At 43.7% G+C, this 22,403-nt stretch overlaps 9 protein-coding genes across 9 annotated transcripts; 7 read left to right on the forward strand and 2 right to left on the reverse strand.

The window, feature by feature from the left end:
* The first annotated feature begins 289 nt into the window (after positions 1-289).
* Positions 290-1,406, forward strand: BDB00DRAFT_813789 (uncharacterized protein). Its single transcript, XM_053122791.1, has one exon. The coding sequence runs from the start codon at positions 350-352 to the stop codon at positions 1,286-1,288; it is 939 nt and encodes a 312-aa protein (XP_052981818.1). The 5' UTR covers positions 290-349; the 3' UTR covers positions 1,289-1,406.
* Positions 1,407-1,812: 406 nt separating this feature from the next.
* BDB00DRAFT_760092 (uncharacterized protein) lies at positions 1,813-3,641 on the forward strand (the record flags this gene model as incomplete). The annotated part of the gene is made up of 7 exons (XM_053119188.1): positions 1,813-2,173; positions 2,272-2,318; positions 2,431-2,564; positions 2,664-2,773; positions 2,879-2,999; positions 3,110-3,359; positions 3,498-3,641. The coding sequence occupies 7 exons, from the start codon at positions 1,813-1,815 to the stop codon at positions 3,639-3,641; spliced, it is 1,167 nt and encodes a 388-aa protein (XP_052981819.1).
* A 1,296-nt stretch (positions 3,642-4,937) lies between these two features.
* On the forward strand, positions 4,938-6,628 carry BDB00DRAFT_813798 (kinase-like domain-containing protein). Its single transcript, XM_053122792.1, is given in 9 exon segments — positions 4,938-5,197; positions 5,226-5,259; positions 5,355-5,435; positions 5,474-5,572; positions 5,669-5,751; positions 5,847-5,954; positions 6,038-6,178; positions 6,264-6,596; positions 6,612-6,628. The coding sequence occupies 6 exon segments, from the start codon at positions 5,226-5,228 to the stop codon at positions 6,128-6,130; spliced, it is 498 nt and encodes a 165-aa protein (XP_052981820.1). The 5' UTR covers positions 4,938-5,197; the 3' UTR covers positions 6,131-6,178; positions 6,264-6,596; positions 6,612-6,628.
* A 1,341-nt stretch (positions 6,629-7,969) lies between these two features.
* On the forward strand, positions 7,970-8,817 carry BDB00DRAFT_813804 (uncharacterized protein; the record flags this gene model as incomplete). Its single annotated transcript, XM_053122793.1, has 4 exons — positions 7,970-8,083; positions 8,134-8,150; positions 8,201-8,203; positions 8,579-8,817. Coding segments are annotated over exons 1-4 (166 nt in total), but the record flags the coding sequence as incomplete, so codon positions are not given.
* A 3,561-nt stretch (positions 8,818-12,378) lies between these two features.
* Positions 12,379-13,548, forward strand: BDB00DRAFT_237962 (AhpD-like protein). The gene is made up of 3 exons (XM_053116607.1): positions 12,379-12,432; positions 12,516-12,834; positions 13,002-13,548. Exons 2-3 carry the CDS (start codon positions 12,611-12,613, stop codon positions 13,360-13,362), a joined length of 585 nt encoding a protein of 194 aa, XP_052981822.1. The 5' UTR covers positions 12,379-12,432; positions 12,516-12,610; the 3' UTR covers positions 13,363-13,548.
* Positions 13,549-13,588: 40 nt separating this feature from the next.
* Positions 13,589-15,569, reverse strand: BDB00DRAFT_813808 (uncharacterized protein). Its single transcript, XM_053122794.1, has one exon. It carries the CDS (start codon positions 15,387-15,389, stop codon positions 13,734-13,736), a length of 1,656 nt encoding a protein of 551 aa, XP_052981823.1. The 5' UTR covers positions 15,390-15,569; the 3' UTR covers positions 13,589-13,733.
* Positions 15,570-16,517: 948 nt separating this feature from the next.
* Positions 16,518-17,544, forward strand: BDB00DRAFT_813811 (uncharacterized protein). Its single transcript, XM_053122795.1, has 4 exons — positions 16,518-16,684; positions 16,774-16,926; positions 17,112-17,208; positions 17,277-17,544. The coding sequence occupies exons 1-3, from the start codon at positions 16,596-16,598 to the stop codon at positions 17,203-17,205; spliced, it is 336 nt and encodes a 111-aa protein (XP_052981824.1). The 5' UTR covers positions 16,518-16,595; the 3' UTR covers positions 17,206-17,208; positions 17,277-17,544.
* Positions 17,545-17,625: 81 nt separating this feature from the next.
* Positions 17,626-19,545, forward strand: BDB00DRAFT_813818 (adenylosuccinate lyase). The gene is made up of 3 exons (XM_053122796.1): positions 17,626-18,103; positions 18,230-19,197; positions 19,313-19,545. Exons 1-3 carry the CDS (start codon positions 17,770-17,772, stop codon positions 19,454-19,456), a joined length of 1,446 nt encoding a protein of 481 aa, XP_052981825.1. The 5' UTR covers positions 17,626-17,769; the 3' UTR covers positions 19,457-19,545.
* BDB00DRAFT_937625 (uncharacterized protein) lies at positions 19,546-22,183 on the reverse strand. Its single transcript, XM_053129259.1, has 12 exons — positions 22,065-22,183; positions 21,877-21,977; positions 21,748-21,783; positions 21,485-21,589; positions 21,354-21,401; positions 21,208-21,263; positions 21,006-21,123; positions 20,748-20,926; positions 20,607-20,689; positions 19,988-20,521; positions 19,849-19,881; positions 19,546-19,772 (listed from the first exon to the last, which is right to left on the reverse strand). The coding sequence occupies exons 1-12, from the start codon at positions 22,123-22,125 to the stop codon at positions 19,645-19,647; spliced, it is 1,482 nt and encodes a 493-aa protein (XP_052981826.1). The 5' UTR covers positions 22,126-22,183; the 3' UTR covers positions 19,546-19,644.
* Positions 22,184-22,403: the final 220 nt, after the last annotated feature.

A 22,403-nucleotide genomic window follows, 5' to 3' on the forward strand; every position in this document is an offset into this window, starting at 1 on the left:
TATCGTCGATGGTCGCTCAAGTTGCGTTCAGAGTCTACAGACCCAACCATGATGCGTGAAAAGCTGTATAATGATCTATTGGAAGCAACGGGCATTGTTGCTGCTCGTGGTGTATATGCTCGGTAACTCTTTCTCTCTCTCTCTTTCTCTATATGTATATATTTCTTAGTAGAGCTCCTGGATTCTCATCCAAATCTTCTTACAGGCTCTACATTAATAATGTGCCCGTGGGTCTTTACTATCTTGTGGACGACAGTTCTTCCAGCAGGTATAGTAATATAATGGGGGGGGGGGGTGTATTGACTGCAATGAACTAAATAACGGCGCGTGTAGCTTCGTTCGTGAAACGATGCATCCAAACGTAACCAACGCAAAAATCGGCCATATTGTTCAAGGTGATGCTGGTAAAGGCGACTATGCAGCCAATTTTGCATATCTAGGCGATGATGTTGAAGCGTACGATCCACTTGTTTATGACGTTAAGTCCTCCAAAAAGCCTGAAGTAAAAGCCAACGCCATGCTATCGGTGGTTGATCTGATGCGGTTCCTGAAAGAATACGACACGTCGGAAGCCCCTGACGACGCATCTGTGATCAAGGAATGGTCGTCCCATATTGACGTGGTGCGATTTATCCGACAATTGGCTTTGGAGTGGATTGGTGGCAACTGGGATGGCGTTCAGTACTCGGGCAACAACTTTGCCATATATCAAAAGCCCAACGCTACGCAGTGGACATTTATTCCTATGGATTTTGATTATACATTTGGCAACGGATTGGAAAAGGACCAGCGGGACTTGATGATGGGTGAATGGCCTAAGTTGACAGAAGGCCGAAAGATCCATTCGTATCTATGGGAGGCGCTCAAGGAGATACCTTACTTCGTACGAATGTATGAGAAAACCCTCAAGCAAATCAACAGCCGAGCATCGAATCCGGATGTCTTGTTGAAACGCATTGATGGTTTGGCATATATGCTTCAACGGGAAGTCTTGTGGGATACTTCCTTAGAAAGAATGACCCAAGGTGTGACCAGACCTTGGGAAGCCAACGAATTTTTGGAGCATTTGGAGCAAGGCACGGATGCCGTGGACGAATGGATTGGCTTAAAGCAGTGGATCGTGGAGAAGCACCAGTCGCTTTTGACCCTGCAGGATCATTCGTCGAATGCTCCTTCTGAACTCGGTATGGGTATCGACATGATGCCTAATATTGCTGTCGGCACCTCGGAATCAGTGGATGATATCAAGAATATGGTTGCAGAAGCCGTTCAGCAATTTCAACAGTAGTGCCCCCAAAATTCATATATGACACTCGTAATCATCCCTACATCATTAAAATCTATCACATGAGTCAGTTGACGCACTCCGCTTTTCGTCCGCTCCATTATGCAGCTGCAACTTGTTGGGTCTCTCTCACATAAACCACCCACCACCCCCTCCAACTTCTTCATTCCTGTTAAAATACATAAAATAGCATGAGTCATCTTACAGCGGCAACAGCAGCAATGTCAGCGCATTCAGACAGTAGTAATGACAGTAACAGTAAAAGCAATAGTGCCAAAAGCTATGACAACAACAACCAACTCGACGGCGAGCATTTGCCACAACCACAAAACTCCAACCACCTCAGTACTGCGCCATTCAAAGACAAGCTACTGACCAATTCATCCTATTTGGCTGCAGAAATCCCACTCAAGCTAGGCCATTGGGTATCCCACTTATGGCAACAGCATTATTCGACTGGAGACTTGTTGAAAGATTCGACTTGTTTTCTTTTGGGCCAACGTTACGACATGCCCAATATGGTTCAAATGCAACAAGACATTTTGCATGCGCAGTCAGAGACCTTGTTTGACCACCACGACAATAAAGAAAATAAGCAACAGAAGAAACAGCAGCAGCAGCTAAATGATGCTAGTCAAGAAGGCTTACAGGGAGAGCAACAACAGCAACAAAAGGAAGCAGCCGCAGCGGCAGTAGCACCGTCGTTCTCCATGATGTGGCCGCCAGCCTTTTATGATGACTTTACAACACGATTTTGGATGACGTATAGGCACAACTATCCACCGATTCGTCCTTCTTCATACAAAACAGATATCGGATGGGGTTGCATGCTTCGTAGCGGACAAAGCTTACTAGCTAATGCATTGTTAATACATTGCTTAGGAAGAGGTTTGCGATGTTACATTCGTTTAAGAGTTCGCTGCTTGCGAGTATGGGATCGGATAAAAAGTTCAGATTATGCTGATAAGATTGGCTGATATACTGAGTAGATTGGCGAAGGCGAGGAAACGAAAAAGACGTTCAATATCTCAAGGTAAATTATTAACCAGTACTTCTCTGGAAATAGTTGACAGTGAGGGAAAGGTAAAATATATGGCAGAATGTGAAGTAGCTTATCGGTAAATCATTTTTCATCTATATTGAAGATCATACAATGGTTTTTGGATGAACTGTCCCCACGCGCCCCATTTTCAATCCACCGAATTGCGCTATTAGGAAAACAGCTTGGAAAAAACATTGGTGAGTGGTTTGGACCTAGCACGATCAGCCAGGTGATCCTGTAAGTTATCACCCATTGTTAGTCTATATATACGTATGTTAGAAGGTGAATAAAGGATAATTTGCAAGCGTGTATTGATTGACTCCTTGAAACATCAAGGGCTTTGGTATCGGACTTCCCGTCTGCCCAACTAGCCGTTTATATTGCAACAGATGGTGTTGTCTATCGGAATGCCGTTGAAGATGCCGCCACCGGCAAGCGACCACGTGGTGAATTCAGCAGCACATATCAATGTCGTAACCTAGAAGCCAAAGAGATCTATGAGCAATACACGCCGGATGAAAATGATGATGATAGCGGAAAAGAAAATGGAGATGAATTTCAGTCGATACTTGTGCTGGTAGCGATTCGATTAGGCATCGATCAGCTCCATCCAACTTATTACCCGGCTTTGAAAGCATGTTTCCAGCTGCCTTGGTTTGTTGGCATTGCTGGGTAAAGTATAGTCTTTTTTTCTTTTTTCCTGTGAAAGAAGGTCCCGAACTTTAAAGTTGTTTAATCTAATGTGAATATCTTTCTTCTTCTGTTTGATGGTGATGGTATAGTGGTCGACCCAATTCATCATTGTACTTCTTAGGCATGCAAGGTGACGATCTTATATATATGGATCCTCATTTCTCACGCCCAGCTTTGGAGACCAAGCCTTTGAACGAGTATGACGATGAAAGTCTTTCTACATATCACTGCACCATACCACGCAAGATTCATATTTCACATTTGGATCCATCCATGTTACTTGGATTTTATTGCAGAACAAAAGAAGAGTTTGATGATTTTTGTAATCATATAACCCAGGTAGATATATATCTAGCTATAACCGATAGTGTTGGGAGAAGTAGGAAGTGGTGCGATGGATGGGGGTGTAGGAAAGCGTATATGCTATACGTTCTGAAGGAAACCCAATCACATATTCATCATTTATGTGATCTATAGATTGCTTCTGTTCATACGCCTATTTTCACAATCGAACAGCATGCACCTGAATATGATGAGGATGTGCGCAGTGAAAATGACTTTGGCATCATGAGCGACGAAGAGGAGGAAGAACAACAGCATGAGGTTAACGATAGTGACTAAGACGGTATGCCATAAGCAATATATATCTTTCCCAAATCTCCTTTTTCTTATTCTATATTCATATCATAGCACCCCCGTTTTTTATATGTACAGTTCCATATGATTCAGTTGCAGTTGTATATCATCATATACTCTTTTCTATGCAACAAGCATACAGTTGTCGTTCTCCGAAGTATATATGAAAACATAACCGTTTAAAGTAGATTATCGTTGACTTCATAGCGTAGATTGGCTAGCGAGAGCACGTCTTAGTAGTACTCTGCTTTTGTTGGTTTGATAGCTTCAGAAATCTTGAAAATTGCGAGGATTGAAAGAAGATTGACCGATATAACTACATTTTAAAGTCTGCTGAATATGTTTTTATGCGACTGTATCAACGAGAAAGTTGCTTTTTTTGTTGAGATCATCCATGCGGAGCTGGAATAAACCGAAGAAATCGGCTCGTGCAACGCGTTATGTATGTCCTTTTTCACTTAAAGCTATCATGGGTCGTAAGAGAGATGCTATCGCTATAACGCGCAGTTATATGATGCTATTGGTAATACTGTGTATAAACTGGTGGTCATTCTATGCGGTGCGTTGTGTTTTACTGAAAATGCGTTTTGGTCAATAACATATAATGTACGGCAAACGTGCAAACGTTTATGTACTGGATATGAACATCAAACTGTTTTAAGGTTTTAAATTATCTGGCGATAGAAAGGTTTTACTGGCCAAAAAAGCGGTACAGCTTCTGCGTGATAAAAGTACAACAACACAAAATAATAGAAATTCTGGTTGCTAAAGTCTCCTGCAAGTATGTTGTAATATTACAGGTTAGGAGGTCATGTACGATGAAGAAATTAATAGCGATAGCTGTCGCATGGTGTGAGGAGTAACATCACCGGCAATTGGCTCTTTCATGTGCGCACATGTAGTCTATATATTCCTTCTCTTCTGCGTATTTACAGTATATTACTGCCACTATGATACTACTATATCCAATTAAGCGATATGCTCGTGCGCGCACATACCATCAGGTATGGCTACAATTAAACAGAAACGTAAAAAGTGGCGTGCTCAAAAAAGTCCAAAATGGATCTTTTAAACACCCTTGACTATAATACGTCTGTAATACACACCACTTTCATTAGCAAAAAAGGTCTTCAATTTTTTTTTTTCGTTTGGAATACAGTATTGTGCAAAAGGGAGGGTTCATGCACCCAGTACTACAAAGCGTGAAAATAAGTAATAGCGTGTTATATTTGGCACTTATGTATTATACCTTATATAATAACGGTGACTGTTCGTATACAGCGTTACAGTAAGACTAAGAATAAGGTTGCATAGTCGGCCAAGCAACAACATCATTAACCAAGCTTGTGTCTTTGCAACACATTATAATTTGGAGGCCATACTGTATTCATCCAAGTGGATCGCAACCATGAGTGTGGCTATGGAATATCATTGGTTTGAAGGTATTAAAGAAGGCCTCATTGTTTGTGCATGCGAAAAATGCTGAACATACCAAGGCCGAGCGTGAAATTCTTGAAGAAGTCCGACACCCGTTTATTGTGTCGCCTGTACTTGATTTTGCAATATGCCATGGGCGGAGAACTGTTCACACAGATGGCTGCAGGTATTTGCGTTTATTTGCTTTTTACCCCTTGCATAATGTCATGCTGTTTACTGATTGCTGTTTTTTTACTACTAATGTCATTGCGATGAATTTAGAGCAAATGTTTTCTGAAGAAGTGGCACGTTTCTACATTGCAGAACTTGTGCAGCATCTTCATTCGCTCGGTATTGTGTATCGTAATTGAAACCCGAAAACTGTTTGTTGGATGCCGAAGGCCACGTGCTCTTGACGGATTTCGTTCTTAGTAAACAAGCCCTCGGTGCGGATGGCAAGGCTAATACCATTTGTGGCACGGCCGAGTATATGGCGCCTGGTAAGATCCTAAATCGAACGAAGAGAGAGAGGAATCAATGACGTCAATATTGCTTTATAAACTGATACAGACGCGACGAATGCGTGTATTGTGTAGAAATCCTGATGGAGATGCACTATGATAAAAGTGTTGATTGGTGGACGTTGGGCATTTTAATGTTTGAAATGCTTACGGGCGATGTAAGTTCTCTGGTATTTCGTTTTACATGTTTAGGCGCCCACGAACAAAATTGACTCGTTATCTAAACTCTTAATTGCTCTACCTTTATAAACAGACTCCGTTCCGTGCAAACAATAAGAAGAAAACGCTTGATGCCATCCAGAACAAGAAACTAAATGTACCTTACTATGTTACCAATGATGGCAAAGATTTACTAAACAGAGTAAGTGGCGGCGGCGTCCTTCTTTTTCCCACACACACAAACGCACCAGGAACAATTTACTTATTCTGACATGCTCGTTTTAGCTCCTCCGTAAAAATCCAAATGGTCGTCTTGGAAGTGGCAATGATGGCACCAAGCGCGTGAAATCACACCGTTGGTTCCGCAAAATCAACTAGGAAGACCTCAAGGCACGCAAAATGACACCTCCCATTATACCTGTTGTTGTAAGTTTCACTTTAATCAGACCTATATATCCGCATTCCTTGTCGGTCGATTTCACATGCTAATTCCCAATACTTGTTCTAATAGACCAAACCTGAGCTTGCTGAGAACTTCTCTGACAAGTTCACAAGCGAGGCGATCAAAGAATCACCTGTGGATAACCATGGAGCATCCCTCGAAGCACATATGAGAGATTACTTTCAAAACTTTAGCTACGTTGCTCATTCGCATGTTTTGACAAGTGCTTTTGATAAAAATTAGCTTTTTTGCTGCCATTTCAGCGTATGCACATTTTCCATACTTGATGGATCAGTAAAAGTTGTCTCATGTGTAATATTGATCCTTCTTATCATCACTTCATCGAGGCAATATCACATTAAGCGTTCTGTAAAGTGGCCGCAGGAGGGAATTCTTTCCTTCTGTTTTTAAAGTTTTTGTCTTCGCTTTCCACATTTTAACGAATAGGCAAGCTATGAACAGTTCTCCTCCCATACCGAAATTGAGATACAATACTCTTATAATTTGCAGAAGATATTCGCACCCAAACAAGTACTTGTCCCCATGTTTTGTAACATTTTAACTCTCACTGTAAGCGGGTTTGGTATCAATTGACAACATATTTAGCTTTACAAAAGGAAGTATCATGCTCCGGAAGAACATATAATAGTAAGGCGCTGATATCTTACATGACCTGAGCCTAGCCCTATGATAAGAGATATAACTACTTTATGAAACGCTCTCATTTGCCGTACGACACAACAAATATAGCATAACAGCTGAAAGAAGAAATGGTAGGGAACAATGATGGTTGCCTTCATTCTTGGTTTTAAGGATGCTGTTCAGAAGGTACGAATCATGGCGCACTTTGCATTTGTTACTCTTTTTGTAAGATTACACTTGTAGCCCAGGTGCATCGATGCGGATTTGCTGAGAAGCTGTGCCAGTATTGAAGACAAAATGTGCAGCTGCTCCTGGGAAAGCAATACCTGGTAGTATTGAGCAAATTTCACTAATATTGCGTATCATAGCATTGAGAGTTACTGTGTCAACGTACAAGATATAAAAGAATGAATCATTCTTCGATCAACGTAGCAGCGGCACTACTGTGCAATAGTAAAGAGGTCGGCCTATCGGCATATCACTTTTATAACTGATTGATTGCAAGAATGCCAACTATTAAAAGATGTTTATGAGCCTCAAGATGATAACTTGAAGAGTTGTCTTTGCCGCTACGCTTAAACGCAATGTGAATCCCTACAGTATGCGCACTTCCAACTAACATTACTCACAGTTAGCAAACTTATATTTTTTTTCTTATTCGCCTCTTACCCAGCTCGCCCACTGTGGGAATATGGAGAATTGGAATTTGAGAATGAGAAAAACCATTTGTGGAGTTGAGTAAAGGATAATTGTAGAGGATCGCTACACGCGCTGCAAATTTCATTCCATACACCGGCAAAAATAAACTGTGGGATTGTTTCTCCGACAAGTTTGTTCTCCATCGACATTGACTGCTTTGCAGACGATCACAGTGGCAACTATATGGAACAAAATTGATGATCTCGCAGCAAATCTGAACATATATCATCTTCTTGAATGAGCCCTTGAGCTCCCTCCTCGCTTCGCATGAAGAAGTCTTACATCAATATCAAACATGTACATACAAGTTTAACGGGTGAAAAGTTAAAAGAAACAATTTTTATTGGGTACATTTAACTATTAATTACTAATAGGGTGTCGATGTCTTAGCTTCTCTGCTCTTAGAGCAGGTACTGACAGGAGCAACCACTGGAAGGTGCATCGACATCTGCTCCCGAACCCTCTACACAAAGCTAGGGTCTTGTCTTGAACGCTTTGGGATCATCGAAGGTCGATTGGTATTGAGATGCCCAGTGGTCTCACCAATCCTATCTTATACAGTAAGTCGCTCGGTGTCAAAACAAGCATCAGCACCCACCCCTACACTTACCTACCCTCACTCACACTCACTCACATTCACACACACAGAAAAAAAGGAAAGGACTTATGATACGTGATCGAAAAGAGAAGAGAAAAAGCGATGAGTCTAGCCTTGAGAGTCGATGTTGAGAGTCGATTGCCGAGAGTCGATTGCCGAGAGTCGAACGCGATCCCCAGTGTCACCCTTGGCTCTTCCCTTGGTCCTGGTGTTGCCTCCGTTGCGCCTGTCCAACCCTTCTTTACGGTAATCCTGGCTGCCTCCAACTGGTCCCTGCTTGGTTTGTCCAGTCTCGCGTTCAACGGTGTTGGTCACAACCGGTCTCCTAGTGGACCAGAGGACGGAGGAATCCTTTTCGGTTTCTCGCCATAGAAATATGGTAGTGTCCTTTTGGTTGGATGCCTTGTTCTCCCGGTCTGGTCTACTATGGTGGGAAAAACCTAACTTATACAGTAAGTCGCTCCGTGTCAAAACAAGCATCAGCACCCACCCCTACACTTACCTACCCTCACTCACACTCACTCACATTCACACACACAGAAAAAAAGGAAGGGACTTACCATACGTGATCGAAAAGAGAAGAGAAAAAGCGATGAGTCTAGCCTTGAGAGTCGATGTTGAGAGTCGATTGCCGAGAGTCGATTGCCAAGAGTCGATTGCCGAGAGTCGATTGCCGAGAGTCGATTGCCGAGAGTCGATGTTGAGAGTCGATTGCCGAGAGTCGATTGCCGAGAGTCGATTGCCGAGAGTCGATTGCCGAGAGTCGATTGCCGAGAGTCGATTGCCGAGAGTCGAACGCGATCCCCACCATAGTAGACCAGACCGGGAGACAAGGCATCCAACCAAAAAGGACACTACCATATTTCTATGGCGAGAAACCGAAAAAGGATTCCTCCGTCCTCTGGTCTCACTAGGAGACCGGTTGTGACCAACACCGTTGAACGCGAGACTGGACAAACCAAAGCAGGGACCAGTTGAGGCAGCCAGGATTACCGGAAGTAAGGGTTGGACAGGCGCAACGGAGGCAACACCAGGACCAAGGGAAGAGCCAAGGGAAGAGCCAAGAGAAAGACCAGGAGGAACCAAGGGAGTGAAGGAAAAAAGAAAAATGAAGGAAAGAAAGAGTGAAGAGAAAAAACGAAATGGCCTGAAAAATGTGGGCGTATTTATATCTTTTGGTATCATCAACCCCTACAATTCAAGGAAAGCAGTGCGCAGCGCACACACGCCCACATGATTATGATAGACTGGCAACTTGCGGTCCAGGCTGTTCAAGGACTCCCTAATACCATTTCCTGAACTTGCTGTTTCATGCTGCTGCTAGCCTTGTCGCGTAAACGGGTCTCGCGTTCAGCGTGGCGTGCACTATAATATATCAGAAATGCCATTTTTTGAAAGAGGTGTGTTTCAAAATATTGTAACGACTTGACGTTTGAATGATATCAAAACACCCTCTCCTTTTCTTCAACGATGCTGATGCTCGGCAGAAAAGAAAAGGGGATGTTTTGCTCGCACAAGGCACCATGAGGTCCAGCCTACGATTTTCGCATGAGAGACTCCCAGCACTCCGTCTCCCAAGTAGACATCGATTCTCACGCAATTATCGGTTGCCGATCCTCCAAGCCCGCAATGATGGATGTGGACAGCTTAAACTAAACTGCCAAGGGCAGACTATAGAGCAGCATGGCTGTTTTCAGCATAGTATGCGCGTCATCCTAGAACTACTATTATCGATACAGGCTGCTTCTTCAGGTTGATAGTGCTGTTGGGTTTGCTCATTTTCTCATCCACCTCCCTTAGCAGTAGCGACACAAAGCCAATCAGACGTGGTGTTTACTTCCTCGGCGTGTGTACGGGTGATGTATGATACATGTGAAAAAAAAACAAAACAAAACAAAAAACAGGTTTCGGGCTGGTACCCTCCGAAAAAAAATTTTCCTTTCGATTATTTTTGCGAACGAACTACGCGAAGATAGAAACAAAAAAAAAATAGGTTGAAAAACGCGTACCAAAGTGTGGTAAAGCGCGTTGTAATAGTGTTACATACTGTCGCTATGATACAGAAGATCTGTCATTGTTCCCCGCGTTGTTGGCACGGACCTGTGGGTGCGGAGTGGGGGTATTTTTTTTTTTTCAAAAGAAGCGGGGTCTTGAACGTGTGCATGAAAAGGCACCCATTTTCCGCAGCGTGCTGCTTCCTCGCTTTTTCTCGATCACATGTGGTAAGTCCCTTCCTTTTTTTTCAGTGTGTGTGAGTGTGAGTGAGGGTAGGTAAGCGCAAGGGTGGGTGCTGATGCTTGTTTTGTAGGCACGGGGCGACTTCTAAGTAGGTAAGTTGATTGGTGAGACCGCTGGCATCTCAATGCCGATCGGACCCTCCGAGATCCATAAAGCGACCAAGACAGAACCCAGCTTTGTGGTAGAGGGTTCGGGAGCAGATGCCGATGCACCTTCCCGCAAAGCTAAGACATCGACACTCTCGTTTTTGGACGAGCCTCTTTAGGAATTTGACCAATTTAAATAAAGGCCTTGTTGTTGTTGTCCCCCGTCTATCAAACATGTGCTGTTTGTTATTGTATTAGCAATACTTATCAAGTAAAAGGAAAAACACAAGGACGAAGCTGATCTTTAAAGCAAACTTCCTTGTAAACGGATTTTCTATACTGTCCCTCGCCTTTGAAAGTATCAATAACCGAAAACCAGCTAGCATTGACAAAAAAAAACCTTGCTGGCATAGCAAGCATGAGTTTGTGGGATCGAATGACAGCCCAGCGAGTACTCGTACAACGAGGATCATAAGAACAAGGGAAGTTGTTAGCTGTGCAATGTCAATATAAGTTGTCGACGGAATTATTCATTAGCTTGATACTCCACTCTAGCTTTTCCTAGCGATATTATCCAAAAACGAGCATGAAGATCGTAGTCAAATCCAAGCATAAGTACCGTGATTATTATCCTTGAGTGCATATAGCTGACTTTGCCGGACCAACCGATGGCATAAAGCGTATGTATAGCTCAGGTGGTGCAGGTATCAGCAACATTACTACATCGTGGTATCCTAAATTTACAACACTAACAGAAAACTCCTTCACGCAAAGCGAGCTTGAGAGTGACCGTCTAAACCAACTCTACCTAACGCACGACGCGTGTAATATAATAGTCTCTCTTCTATATCTCCTATAAACTACAAAGGTATTGTTCCCGCAAACGGATAGTACCTCTAACTCAACGTCATTCACGAATCGGATATGCCATAAGGAGAAGAAATCATCAAGATTTCTATCGGAATGATCTATGTGATACACGATTATACTACTACTGCCTGTCATTAGTATAACACGGATTATTCACACGTCGGCCGGGAATGATGCCAGTTGTAAAATATCGCAAATTAACTGACAGAAATCAGTCGCGATTCACGCGAGATAAAAAGTTCATTCGTTGCCACAGAAACCAAATCTCCACTGCAGCCAGCACCACTGCCAAAATCACTGGTGCCAAGTCAAAGAGACAACAAGACCGCTTAGTTCAACAGAACAGATCAGTAACACTTGGATTCTGTTATGTAACAAACGTTTGTCACAATCGATCGAGAAACAACACCCGCAAAAGAAACATAGTACTGTAGCATACATAAAATAAATGTTCATGTCTCCTCAATAACATGCATGTCAGAGAGAGGCAGACACACGATGATTACCGCGTATGTTTGTTGTTGATGATCGATGTTGGTTATCTCTGTGGTTATCTCTGTGGTTATTTGTATCGTTAGGATATGCTAGAGTATTATCGAAAATGTTCGTCTCCACGATATGTCAGGTACTACCTATTTTCTGCAGTAATCATCTTCTTCTGCCTGTTTCTGTCTCTCTTCACATGCCACATTTTCTATCATTATGCGATCAATGACGATTTCGCAACCTTACCCACAAAGTCCGACTTGCCAAAAAGAAAGCAGCCGGTAGCAAAACAGAGATACAGCAGTCTTGCCATTCTCGTCGTTCCAAACCTTTTGTCTTTGTTTATAGAACAAGATGATAACAAAAACATTTTGCTCTACGTGCGACATAATTTTTTTTCGCACATGTCACAATAATATTGGCACTTTACCACCTTGGGAGTGAAATAAGTTGCAGTTGGGGAACTGGGGACCGCATTGAAATTATTCCGCTCGGCAGAAAAGTAGCGAGCGGGAAAGGCAAGGAGAAAAACCATATTTACTTTACTATGTCGCTCACGAAAGTCTTGGGCGAGATTCAATCGATCTATGCAACTGCTCCAGGTGCAGCACGCAATCAAGTATGGTACATTCTAGCTGTAAGTTTTTTTTCACTCTCTCTCTCACTCATTACTATTATGAACGGGTGGATGGAACTGGGAAGACAAGCTCTGCACTATTCTTTTCTCGGTTTCAGGTGAGTGGGTTCGGGGGGTATTGTGAATGGGTCGTTCAAAACAAAATACATAGGCCGTCGTCATGAGCACCCTGAATCATGCACAAGACATTCCCACCATATATCAAACAGTCGAGAAAAACATCCAGCAACAAGAAGAGAAAGTTCGAGTGATGATGCGACTTCGTGAAGGCATATTCAAAACATTTGCTATTGTTGGTTATCCACGCGTTATCAATTCTTTACAGGCATTACAAGCAGCAGCACCTAGCGAAGTCCTCGCACAATTGCCAGCTAAACCTATAAGGTAATTATTCTGAAAGGGTGGAGGTTAGTTGGGGTGCTGAATATGTGTCCTGTGATAATAGGTTCTTCTTAATTGTACTATGTGTTTGGTGGTATCATATTGGTGGTTGTTAAGAGTCAATTGTTATTGGTGCTTAATCACTAATTACTGTACATATTACATACTAGATCGGAATCATCATGGCATGATATCACGGAGCAGCGTGAACGCGGTAACCAATTGTTTGACGCGATTTACGAACGCCATACGCAACGTGTGAGGGAGCATATGTACAATGCGTATCCGGATCTGGCTCAAACAGCTATCAATCATTTGTATGGTCCCATCCTATCGGAACCGTCCATTGTTTCTGCTAAAGAAACGAGTTTGATCATGATAGCAGGCTTGATGGTGCAAGATGTACCTGCTCAGCTGAAAGGCCATCGTTATGGTGCACTTCATTTGGGGGCCACGCAGCAGGACCTGAGCCGTGTGGAAAATCTGGTAGATCTTTTGTCACGCTATTATAAGCAACAAGAACAACGATAGTAAATACACACCGTAGTCGTCACCGTGATTTCTTTACCCCACACATTAGCATCAACAAACGTTGGGGGGATGTGTGAGGGGGACAAAGAAGGGCCTGGGTCTGTACACAGTTACCCGCGCAAACCTTTGTGTCACACCCACTTTAGAATAAAAGCGCTACCATTATATCGTTATTATTACTATAGCTATTATTATTAGATCTTTATTATACAAAACAAATAAAATGAGCTGAACTATACAAGGGTCGAAAGGGAGAGAGAGAAAGAACGTTGGAGAAAAAGGCTAGAAGCAATTTTTTAAAGTACACAAAAAATTCAAGAAATATATATACAAAAAAGATGATACCAGAATAGATAGTGAGATTTATAATATTAGGCCGTTGTAATGGCGGTAGCAGTCTTAGAAAGATTGTCATTGTCCTTTGGCAAAGCAGTAAATGAAGTGTTGGTGTTGGTGCTGGTAGTGGTGACATGGCGACATCCAGACAACCGAACGTGTGTGATCTTAAGACCTGTTACTGCGTTCTTGACCCAGTCATCCTCCAACACATCCCAATTCGAAACGTCCAAATATTGTAAATGTTTCAAACCTCGCACAAGTTGCAAGAACTGTTGCTGATCAAGCTCGTGTACATCATGCTTCTGTTGGTACCGTCGTCGCTGACGATGCCGGCGCATCAGGTTGGCGCCCAATCGCGTCAATACGATGTTATGTCGTTCAAGCGAGTCGATCAAATCGTTCAGCTGCCGATCCGTCGCCATAGAAGAGGACGATACTCGTTTTAATTTGCGGCGTGCAATGCCCAGATGAGTGATATTAGGACAATGCTGGACAATCAAATCCGTAACGTCGTTATTGTTATTGTTATTAGCGTTGTTGTTTGTCAGCAAAGAAGAGGAGAGCCGATTCAGTTGCAAATAAGTTAGCTTGGTGCCACAAGCTCGCATCAGTTCTCGTACTTCTGTCACACCTGTGCAATCACTGACATCAAGAGCATGTAAATGTGGCAATCCTTGAGCTAGCTGTGTAACGCCTCGGCTGGTAACCTGCTTCAAACCAGCCATGTGTATTTCGGCCAGTTTTTGTTGGCTTGATGTCAGATAGGACAGGCCTTGATCATCGATCAAAATGCAACGGTTCATGGATAGACGCTCGAGCTTGCGGCAATGGCGGGTCAAGAACAATAGGCCCAGATTGCTGACGCGTTTGCAGCCATCCACGCACAAATCTTGCAAGTTAGGACAAGAGCGGGAAATGTGGGCCATGGAGCAGTCGGTTGTATGCTGTGGTGGCAGGACAAGTTTGCGGATGGCAGAGCCATATTTTGCCAAGTGGATCGGGAATGTGCTGTCTGCCAGCACCAGTGATGGTGATGAGGAGTGAGGCGAAGAATGATAATGGTCACAAGGAGTGGTTGTAGTCAAGGTAGAGTTTTTGACAAAAGGGGGGAAGCAGCAGACAGGGCCGGTGAGTACCGGGGCTCTCCATAAGATGGGCGTCACGAGTGCGTGCCAGCGATGGCTTACAAGAGTGCATTGATAGAGATGACGCGGTGAGGCGGTCATTTCAAAGACAACCGTCAAAATTTCGTTGGGCAGCGTGTCGATATGGTTGGGCTGCTGATGCTTTTGCGAGTGGTGCTTGTGCAAAGCAGCAAGTCGTCGTCGTCTCCTTACAGTGGCTGTTGCTGTTTCTGTCGTTGCTGTACTACTACGGTAGTGATGGTATCTTTGCTGTAATTGTGGGGAAGTACTGCCACGATGCCTCCTATAATTGCAATAAGGGTCTTGTTGCTCCTCGTCTTGCTGCCCCCATTCTTGTTGTTGTGGCAATTGGGTTGCTGTTGTCATGGTGTCTCCTTGACGACCAAGTCGCCGTTGGTGTTGCTGTTGTTTCTCCCGTCGTTGTCGTCGACCGTCATCCGTGCCAATTTCGTACACAGCTTGTAAGAATGCTGCTCCGTTGGCTAATAGTACGGTAAGAATGTCGATGATTCGCAGCCAGTACTCAACTATGGACCAGATCATCAATTGTGAGTATAAACCTTTACAGAGAAAATAGGGGTTGAGAAGGTATGTGCCGAGCGAGAAAGAGAATAGACGAGCCGAACTGCTGGCTAATGAAAGAGGATAGAAGAACAAGAGAAAATTAAAGAAGAGAGAGAAGAAGCGAAAGCGGAAGAAAAGAGCGAAAATATGAAAAAGGAGAAGATCCCAATAGGTCTTTTATATGCTGTCCTTGCTTGTTTATATTTTTAACGTCTCTTCTGTGCAACCCCAACTCTTTTTTTTTTCCTCGGAGTGATAATGGCTGTCTTCATACTCTTAGCCCCCCTATTTATCTTTGTCTTTCCACTACTAGTCTCTACTATCGTATAAACACACAGCGTCTTCTTGACACATTCAATGCATGTTATACGATGTGTATGCTGGGCTAAAATAGTAATAATGATATTGCTTTAAAACACCATTACTAATGCATCATGATATATCAAAACAAGTAATCATCATCATCATCATCAGCGGCTCGCACTTTCAGGAAAAGAGTGTGTCTCACCACACTACACACGACACACGATACAGAACTAACGAGAAAATAATGTGGCGTCAAATGATCTGTGGACAGCAACATTTCATTTTGGGGCCGCCCGTTTCTACTACTTACATATACTCGATAATGGATTGCTGCTGCTACTGGTGTGAGAAATCAGAATGATGGGCTTTTTTTATAGACACAAGAGAAAGAAAAAGAGACAGGTCCGTTACACCGATGCTCTCGGTCCATTTCCATTCCCCCCTTCGTCTTGTTATTCATCCCCCGCTAACAGGAATCGTACATGCGAATGATGACTGCTTGCGATTTATAGGGATATGTACGCTTGGTGCGGAATGATCTTATTGTTTATATAACCCTGGCAGGGCCACAAGAGAAAAAAGTAAAAAAGAGCGCGCACGCACAGCAAGCAGCCTTTTAGAACAATGCTATACGTAACACTCTAGCTAAACAGATGAGAGACCCCAAAGAAGTTTGGGGGATGGGGTATATGTACATCCTAGAGATCTCTCTCTTTAGACGCTGCCAGAAATGCTGTTAGTGCAACGTACTCTGCGCTGAGTTCTTATGCATAGTGACACAAAAGACTTCGCGGGTCCTCCATTCCGAGCTTCCGGCTCCTTTAACTTTCCTGCCGAAGGATTCTTCTTCCCTTGGTCGCATTATCCATATCACTCGCAATGAGTCTTCCGCAACATGTTGCAAAGGAACTATTCAATGCATCGAGTGATGCTGATCTAAAACAAATGCAACAAGACCAGACCGATTGGTAAACTTGTCAAACAGCTCTGAAATTGTATTGCTTTTCAAACTAACCCGCCATCTTATCCCACCCCCTTCTTTTCTTCTCTTGATTAGTCTGGCGATTTACCAATCCACACACGAGCAATTGGAGGCATTTAACGATTTCAGTAAAGCAAGATACCAGAACATCAACAAACATTTCGAATCGCATACATCTATGCTTAAAGAGATGAAACGGGATCTGGATAGTGTTTATACCAAGTTGAGGTAGATATAAAATGTGCGGGAGCATATATAAGAAGAAGCTTGTTATGCTTAGGTAACAGCTGCATTCTTCTCTTCGCTGGTTTCCGCGTTTCCAGGTTAATTACCGCGAGAAAGAAAACAACAATGGAAGTACTATGAATGTATAGCTCAACGAGCCCTTTTTTTTTATCGCATTTGGTCAACAGAAAAGTCAAGGGCAAACTAGAGCAAAAGTATCCACTTGAAATGGGAAGAGCGCAAGCTCAATATCCAGCGCCAGTGACCGAGGATGACACTTAAAAAGTGAGTCTCAAGCGCTATATAAAACTTGGATGGGTAGATTGAAGACTATATCAATCTTATGGTACTAGACACAGCAATCCAAAGTAAATAACCTGTCAATTGTATGGTGATTGATCGCCCGGGGAGTGCACAGCTATTGTACAGTTTTGATCCCGTTCATGTTATGGTATGCTGCTTTTGAATAACTCAGACGACATGGCGACCCTGAAGTCGCTACGTGAAGGCTGTGTGATGACTCCATGGTGCGATACTAGCAATTATATGGTTACAGATTGGTATTATAAAATAAATTGCGTGGTGTTTAGGTGCTTCCACACACTCCTAGCAAATATTTAAGGAAAGACGAATTGGATGTGCTAGGCCAAAGAGTAGCAGTGGTAGATAGTAGAAGAATGGGATAGCAGCAACAACTGTTATGGTCGATCAAATGTAGTTTATTGCACGGACCGTCTTCAAGCAACCAATTTCAAAGCCACAGATAGATCCGCTGCATCCCAATCTCGCTCTTTTTTTTTCTCACTCCACTTGGATTTCTTCCTCTCTATTCGTGTAATTTTGACAATGGCAACTCACGACAAGTACCAATCCCCACTGACCTCGCGTTATGCCTCCAAGGAGATGGCCTACAACTTTTCTGAGGACAAGCGCTACTCGACCTGGCGCAAGCTCTGGCTCAACCTTGCCATTGCCGAACAACGTCTCGGTTTGACCGATATTACCGACGAAGCTATCGAGCAAATGCGCGCCAACATTGACAACATTGACTATGCTGTTGCTGCTGCTGAGGAAAAGAAGCGTCGCCACGACGTCATGGCTCACGTTCACGCTTTCGGTCAGGTTGCTCCTGCTGCTGCTGGTATCATCCATTTGGGTGCAACTTCTTGCTACGTTACTGGTATGTTTATGTCGTCGCTGTCTAGCATCGAGAGAAACACGACAAAAAACATCAGCCGTTTCTGTTCTCCTTTGTGGTTTTCCCAGGAGTAGTGGTAGTAACAAACAACGTGACGATTTTATTTAGACAACGGTGACTTGGTCATTCTGCGCGACGCTTACGATATTGTCATCAAGAAACTCGTCCACGTCATCGATATCTTGACCCAATTCGCAAAGACCTACCGCGACTTGCCTACGCTCGGCTTCACCCACTTCCAGCCCGCCCAGTTGGTCACTGTCGGCAAGCGTGCCACTCTGTGGATCCAAGAGTTGCTGTGGGATTTGCGCAATTTCGAACGTGCACGCGACGATTTGAAGCTCCGTGGTGTCAAGGGCACCACTGGTACCCAGGCCTCTTTCATGGCTTTGTTCAACGGCGACCACGACAAGGTTGAGCAACTGGACCAACTGGTGACTGAATTGTCCGGCTTCTCTGAAGCTTACCCCGTCTGTGGCCAAACTTATGCTCGCAAGATCGACATTGATGTATTGAACCCCTTGTCCGGCTTTGGTGCCACTGCACACAAGATGGCCACTGACATCCGTCTGTTGGCCAACTTAAAGGAAATTGAAGAGCCCTTTGAGAAGGACCAGATTGGTAGCTCTGCCATGGCCTATAAGCGTAACCCCATGCGCTCCGAACGTGTCTGCTCTTTGTCGCGCCACTTGATGGTCTTGGTCAATGATGCTCTACAGACCTCTGCTGTTCAATGGTTGGAACGTACTTTGGATGATAGTGCTATCCGTCGTATCTCCCTGCCTGAAGCGTTCTTGACCACCGATATCCTGTTGACCCTATTGCAGAACATTTCTGAAGGTATGGTCGTCTACCCCAAGGTCATTGAGCGCCGTATCAACCAGGAATTGCCTTTCATGGCCACCGAAAACGTCATCATGGCCATGGTCAAGAAGGGTGGCGATCGTCAGGAGTGCCACGAAGAGATCCGTGTATTGTCGCACCAAGCTGCGCACGTTGTCAAGATGGAGGGCGGCGAGAACGATTTGATCGAACGTATCAAGAAGACCGACTACTTTAAGCCAATCTGGGATGAGGTAAGAAGCACGACGATTATGTTCCCGTCGCTTATGACTGTTGAGTGGTGGGGAGGAAAACAGCTCAAAGTAGGATAGGTTCTGATGGCGGGTCTTTTTACTGTGCACACCATAGCTTCCCAAGTTGTTGGATCCTTCCACTTTCATTGGTCGTGCACCCGAGCAAGTCGACAGCTTTGTCATCAAGCACGTCGAACCTGCCTTGGCACCCTATGCCGATGTCCTCAAGGAGCGAACAAAGGCCGAATTGTCCGTCTAAAGAAAAACACAAAGCGCATACACAAACCATAACCCCATTTGATTTTCGATCATTCCCGTAACCTCTTCATCAATTCGTTGTTTTTTCCATCTGCTTTTTTTTATGTAAACATTAAGATAAAAAGAACTTTCAGTATTGTATGCTGGTTGTTGTTGGTTTTTTTTTGGTGTGGTGGCCGTTTCTTTAGCTTAGTCAAGACGTTTTGCTCTATATAACACAATGTATGCTGTGTGCCAGTCACCGCCTCCGTCCAATCGTTCAATATCTGCGTCCTTGACAATGGACACCTTGTCATCATCAAACTTGTGCCATTCGTCTAAAAAGCACTTTTCAGTTAGCTTTGTCTTTCATTAATCGAGCTTTATGCATACAAGTCAGATGACAAACCATACCATCTCCCTTCTTGACCCAAGCGATGTAATGGCCTGTGCATAATCACCCCAAAAGGTTAATTACAGGGTGAGTGTTCTCGCGCTCTAAACCGGGTACGTAGTGCATCTTCCCCACTTCCCCACAGAAACTTTGACTCACCTGAATCAGCAGACCGACCCACATGAGTCAGCACAGCACACAACTCGTACTGACCTGTCGGGTTGCCTCCGACATCCTTTAACAATTCTGGATCCAAAAAGTCGGACCAGTTCACCTTGTCTTCCGACGTATCCATATCGGCTTGGTTTCCTCCTGACGATGATGCTGAAGACGACGACGCAGCACCGGTTTCCAAATCAATCTTGCGTCGTTTTTCGTCACGTCGTTTCGCCTCCTGCTGGTCGTCGATTTCCTTGAGCTTCAACTTGGCTTTGCTATATTTGTTTTGCAATTCGGGCGTGCACAGTTCCGTTGCATCAAAGTTTAAGGGAAATTTCACTTTGCGCAAGATCTTGGCACGGATGCGTTCCTGGGGCTTCCAAAAGAATCGGATAAATTGGATGGGCAAGTATTGAGGTAGTCGGCTGACGCGTGATACGCGTTCATATTTGGCGGTGCGGTCCAATGTCGGTGAGTTCTTTTCGATTTCTTCGGTAAGCGATTCTTTGATACCGTTCACCATGTAGTTTGTAGCTATATAATAGGAGTGTTTGATGTTTAGTCTCTTAGCAGTGAAGTGACATATATGTTTAGCGCAGGGGATTCTATTGGCACTTACTTCCAGTGATATGGCAGCCCAGCTTTGAAAATGGTTCAGAAGTAACAACCTTCTCTTCTTCGGGAGCATCCTTACACTTGAGCCTACCACCCATAATGGTTACTTAATGTACACAGTAATTAAGGGGAAAAGAGGACTTACTCTGCCTGCATTTCGCCGGTCATGTACTGTTCAATGAAATTATGTCCTGTTGCATCTCCCTTGGGCAACTTGGCCTTCAACACGGATATCAATTCACTCCAACATTCTTCAGCATCCTGCTGCATTGGAACACCTCCTTGACCCGTTTGCGAGAATTGTGGGAACACTTGACGGAGCATCTGCATACCGAGTCCATTAAAAAAGGGAGTTTAAACAACACACATGCACCAATCCGACTGTTCAAGTTTCAATCTTTACCTGCCAAAACACCAATGGAGGGAATCCTTCGCTATTACGACCCAGATCCTTGAACAGGTTCCGCAAGCTTGCAGTAAGGTTACCGCGGTTATCCACATTGGCAAGTCCACCCTCGTACCTTCATGAAAGTTTAAAAATCAGTTAACATCAGATCGACTCCTTTCTCTCCGGACTCGTTGTTTCACTTTTCTCGAAAACCTACTGATCCAGAGCACTATGTAATTCTGGCATAACACGAAGGCATTGTAGTGTTGAGTTCTAGGTAACAGTGAAAGAGACCGCATACTGTTTTAGATGTTGTCATTGCTAGCAAGCATATTAGTTTCGAAAAAAAATTGAATGAGTTACCATGTAACAGGTGTTGCCGAGGTTCTCCAAACCAGCAGGAATATCGAGCTATATGCGTAGTGACGGACCGCCGAGAATGTTTAGTTATAATCCATTTATAAGAACCACTGTGTTCTGTCTGTTTTAATTACCGCTTCAGCCTTCTCTGCGTCCGTCATATCTTCCAAAAACTGTGTGGGCTTCTCTGGCGGCTTTGGAAGCTCACCTGCTGTTCCCATCATCATCAATGTTTGTCCCTGTACATATAAATTGATAAAAGTGTATACGTATCAATGTCATAAATCTCTCTCCTGATTCCGCGTTTCTCGCTTCTTCTCTACTCTCCATAACGCATATTCATCCATAATGCACCCTCTCACAATAAGTATATTACTGGTACAACAACTAAACTTACGTTTTTGAGACTTAACTTGTTCAGATCAGTTGTGTCCTGGAAATGGATGCAAATGGTGAATAAATCCCTGCTAGAAGGGTGATGTTTTGTCCTTTCGTATACAGTCTAAGCGAATCGATAGTAACTAACCTTGAGCATGCCACCCTTAACCATGATCTTTTGACGTTCTGGTGGAACACCAGTTTGCGAGTAAATCTGACTTTTGAAAAGCTCAGGGCTTTCGTCCGTGTCTTGATGAATGCACAAGAGAGTTTAACGCCCTTTAATACACAAGTTCATGTACGTGTATGCATCCAACACCCGTTTTGCTTAATTACCGAGTTCAATATTCTCAAACTTTTTTCCGCTCCATTTAATGTTTACGTTGACGATAGGCATTGTGGACCTAGTTTGTGCGCGAACAAGCAAAAAGAAGAGAACGCGTAATGAAACTCGGCCGCACGCACACACCTCTCTCTTCTTTTGGAAGAAATTGGGTCGCCGCTGCTGCGGTGGCAGACAACGAATATGCGTCAAGATTTTTTATATCAACGCTAAGGTTCTTATACGCGAAAAACATACCGTTACCCGAAGCAGTTTAATCACGCGCGCTACCTAAATAACGTCGCGAGAGAACGGTTCTACAGAGCAATAGCTTTGTATTGTACTTCTTTGGT

This window comes from Zychaea mexicana (genome assembly GCF_025766255.1).
Source record: "Zychaea mexicana strain RSA 1403 chromosome Unknown BDB00scaffold_20, whole genome shotgun sequence".
NCBI classification, from domain to species: domain Eukaryota; kingdom Fungi; phylum Mucoromycota; class Mucoromycetes; order Mucorales; family Lichtheimiaceae; genus Zychaea; species Zychaea mexicana.

Excerpts from the sequence above, each read along its gene's own strand:
- BDB00DRAFT_813818 (XM_053122796.1), top strand. The coding sequence starts at position 17,770 with ATGGCAACTCACGACAAGTACCAATCCCCACTGACCTCGCGTTATGCC. Across the intron at positions 18,104-18,229 it reads AACTTCTTGCTACGTTACTG|ACAACGGTGACTTGGTCATT; the intron begins GTATGTTTATGT and ends GATTTTATTTAG. Across the intron at positions 19,198-19,312 it reads TTAAGCCAATCTGGGATGAG|CTTCCCAAGTTGTTGGATCC; the intron begins GTAAGAAGCACG and ends TGCACACCATAG.
- BDB00DRAFT_813798 (XM_053122792.1), top strand. The coding sequence starts at position 5,226 with ATGGGCGGAGAACTGTTCACACAGATGGCTGCAG. Across the intron at positions 5,573-5,668 it reads GGCCGAGTATATGGCGCCTG|AAATCCTGATGGAGATGCAC; the intron begins GTAAGATCCTAA and ends TGTATTGTGTAG. Across the intron at positions 5,752-5,846 it reads TTGAAATGCTTACGGGCGAT|ACTCCGTTCCGTGCAAACAA; the intron begins GTAAGTTCTCTG and ends CTTTATAAACAG.
- BDB00DRAFT_813808 (XM_053122794.1), bottom strand. The coding sequence starts at position 15,389 with ATGATCTGGTCCATAGTTGAGTACTGGCTGCGAATCATCGACATTCTT.
- BDB00DRAFT_937625 (XM_053129259.1), bottom strand. The coding sequence starts at position 22,125 with ATGCCTATCGTCAACGTAAACATTAAATGGAGCGGAAAAAAGTTTGAG. Across the intron at positions 21,264-21,353 it reads TCGGCAACACCTGTTACATG|AACTCAACACTACAATGCCT; the intron begins GTAACTCATTCA and ends ACTGTTACCTAG. Across the intron at positions 20,522-20,606 it reads GGGCTGCCATATCACTGGAA|CTACAAACTACATGGTGAAC; the intron begins GTAAGTGCCAAT and ends CCTATTATATAG.
- BDB00DRAFT_813811 (XM_053122795.1), top strand. The coding sequence starts at position 16,596 with ATGAGTCTTCCGCAACATGTTGCAAAGGAACTATTCAATGCATCGAGT. Across the intron at positions 16,685-16,773 it reads CAACAAGACCAGACCGATTG|TCTGGCGATTTACCAATCCA; the intron begins GTAAACTTGTCA and ends TCTCTTGATTAG. Across the intron at positions 16,927-17,111 it reads AGTGTTTATACCAAGTTGAG|AAAAGTCAAGGGCAAACTAG; the intron begins GTAGATATAAAA and ends TTTGGTCAACAG.
- BDB00DRAFT_813789 (XM_053122791.1), top strand. The coding sequence starts at position 350 with ATGCATCCAAACGTAACCAACGCAAAAATCGGCCATATTGTTCAAGGT.
- BDB00DRAFT_237962 (XM_053116607.1), top strand. The coding sequence starts at position 12,611 with ATGAGCACCCTGAATCATGCACAAGACATTCCCACCATATATCAAACA. Across the intron at positions 12,835-13,001 it reads TTGCCAGCTAAACCTATAAG|ATCGGAATCATCATGGCATG; the intron begins GTAATTATTCTG and ends ATTACATACTAG.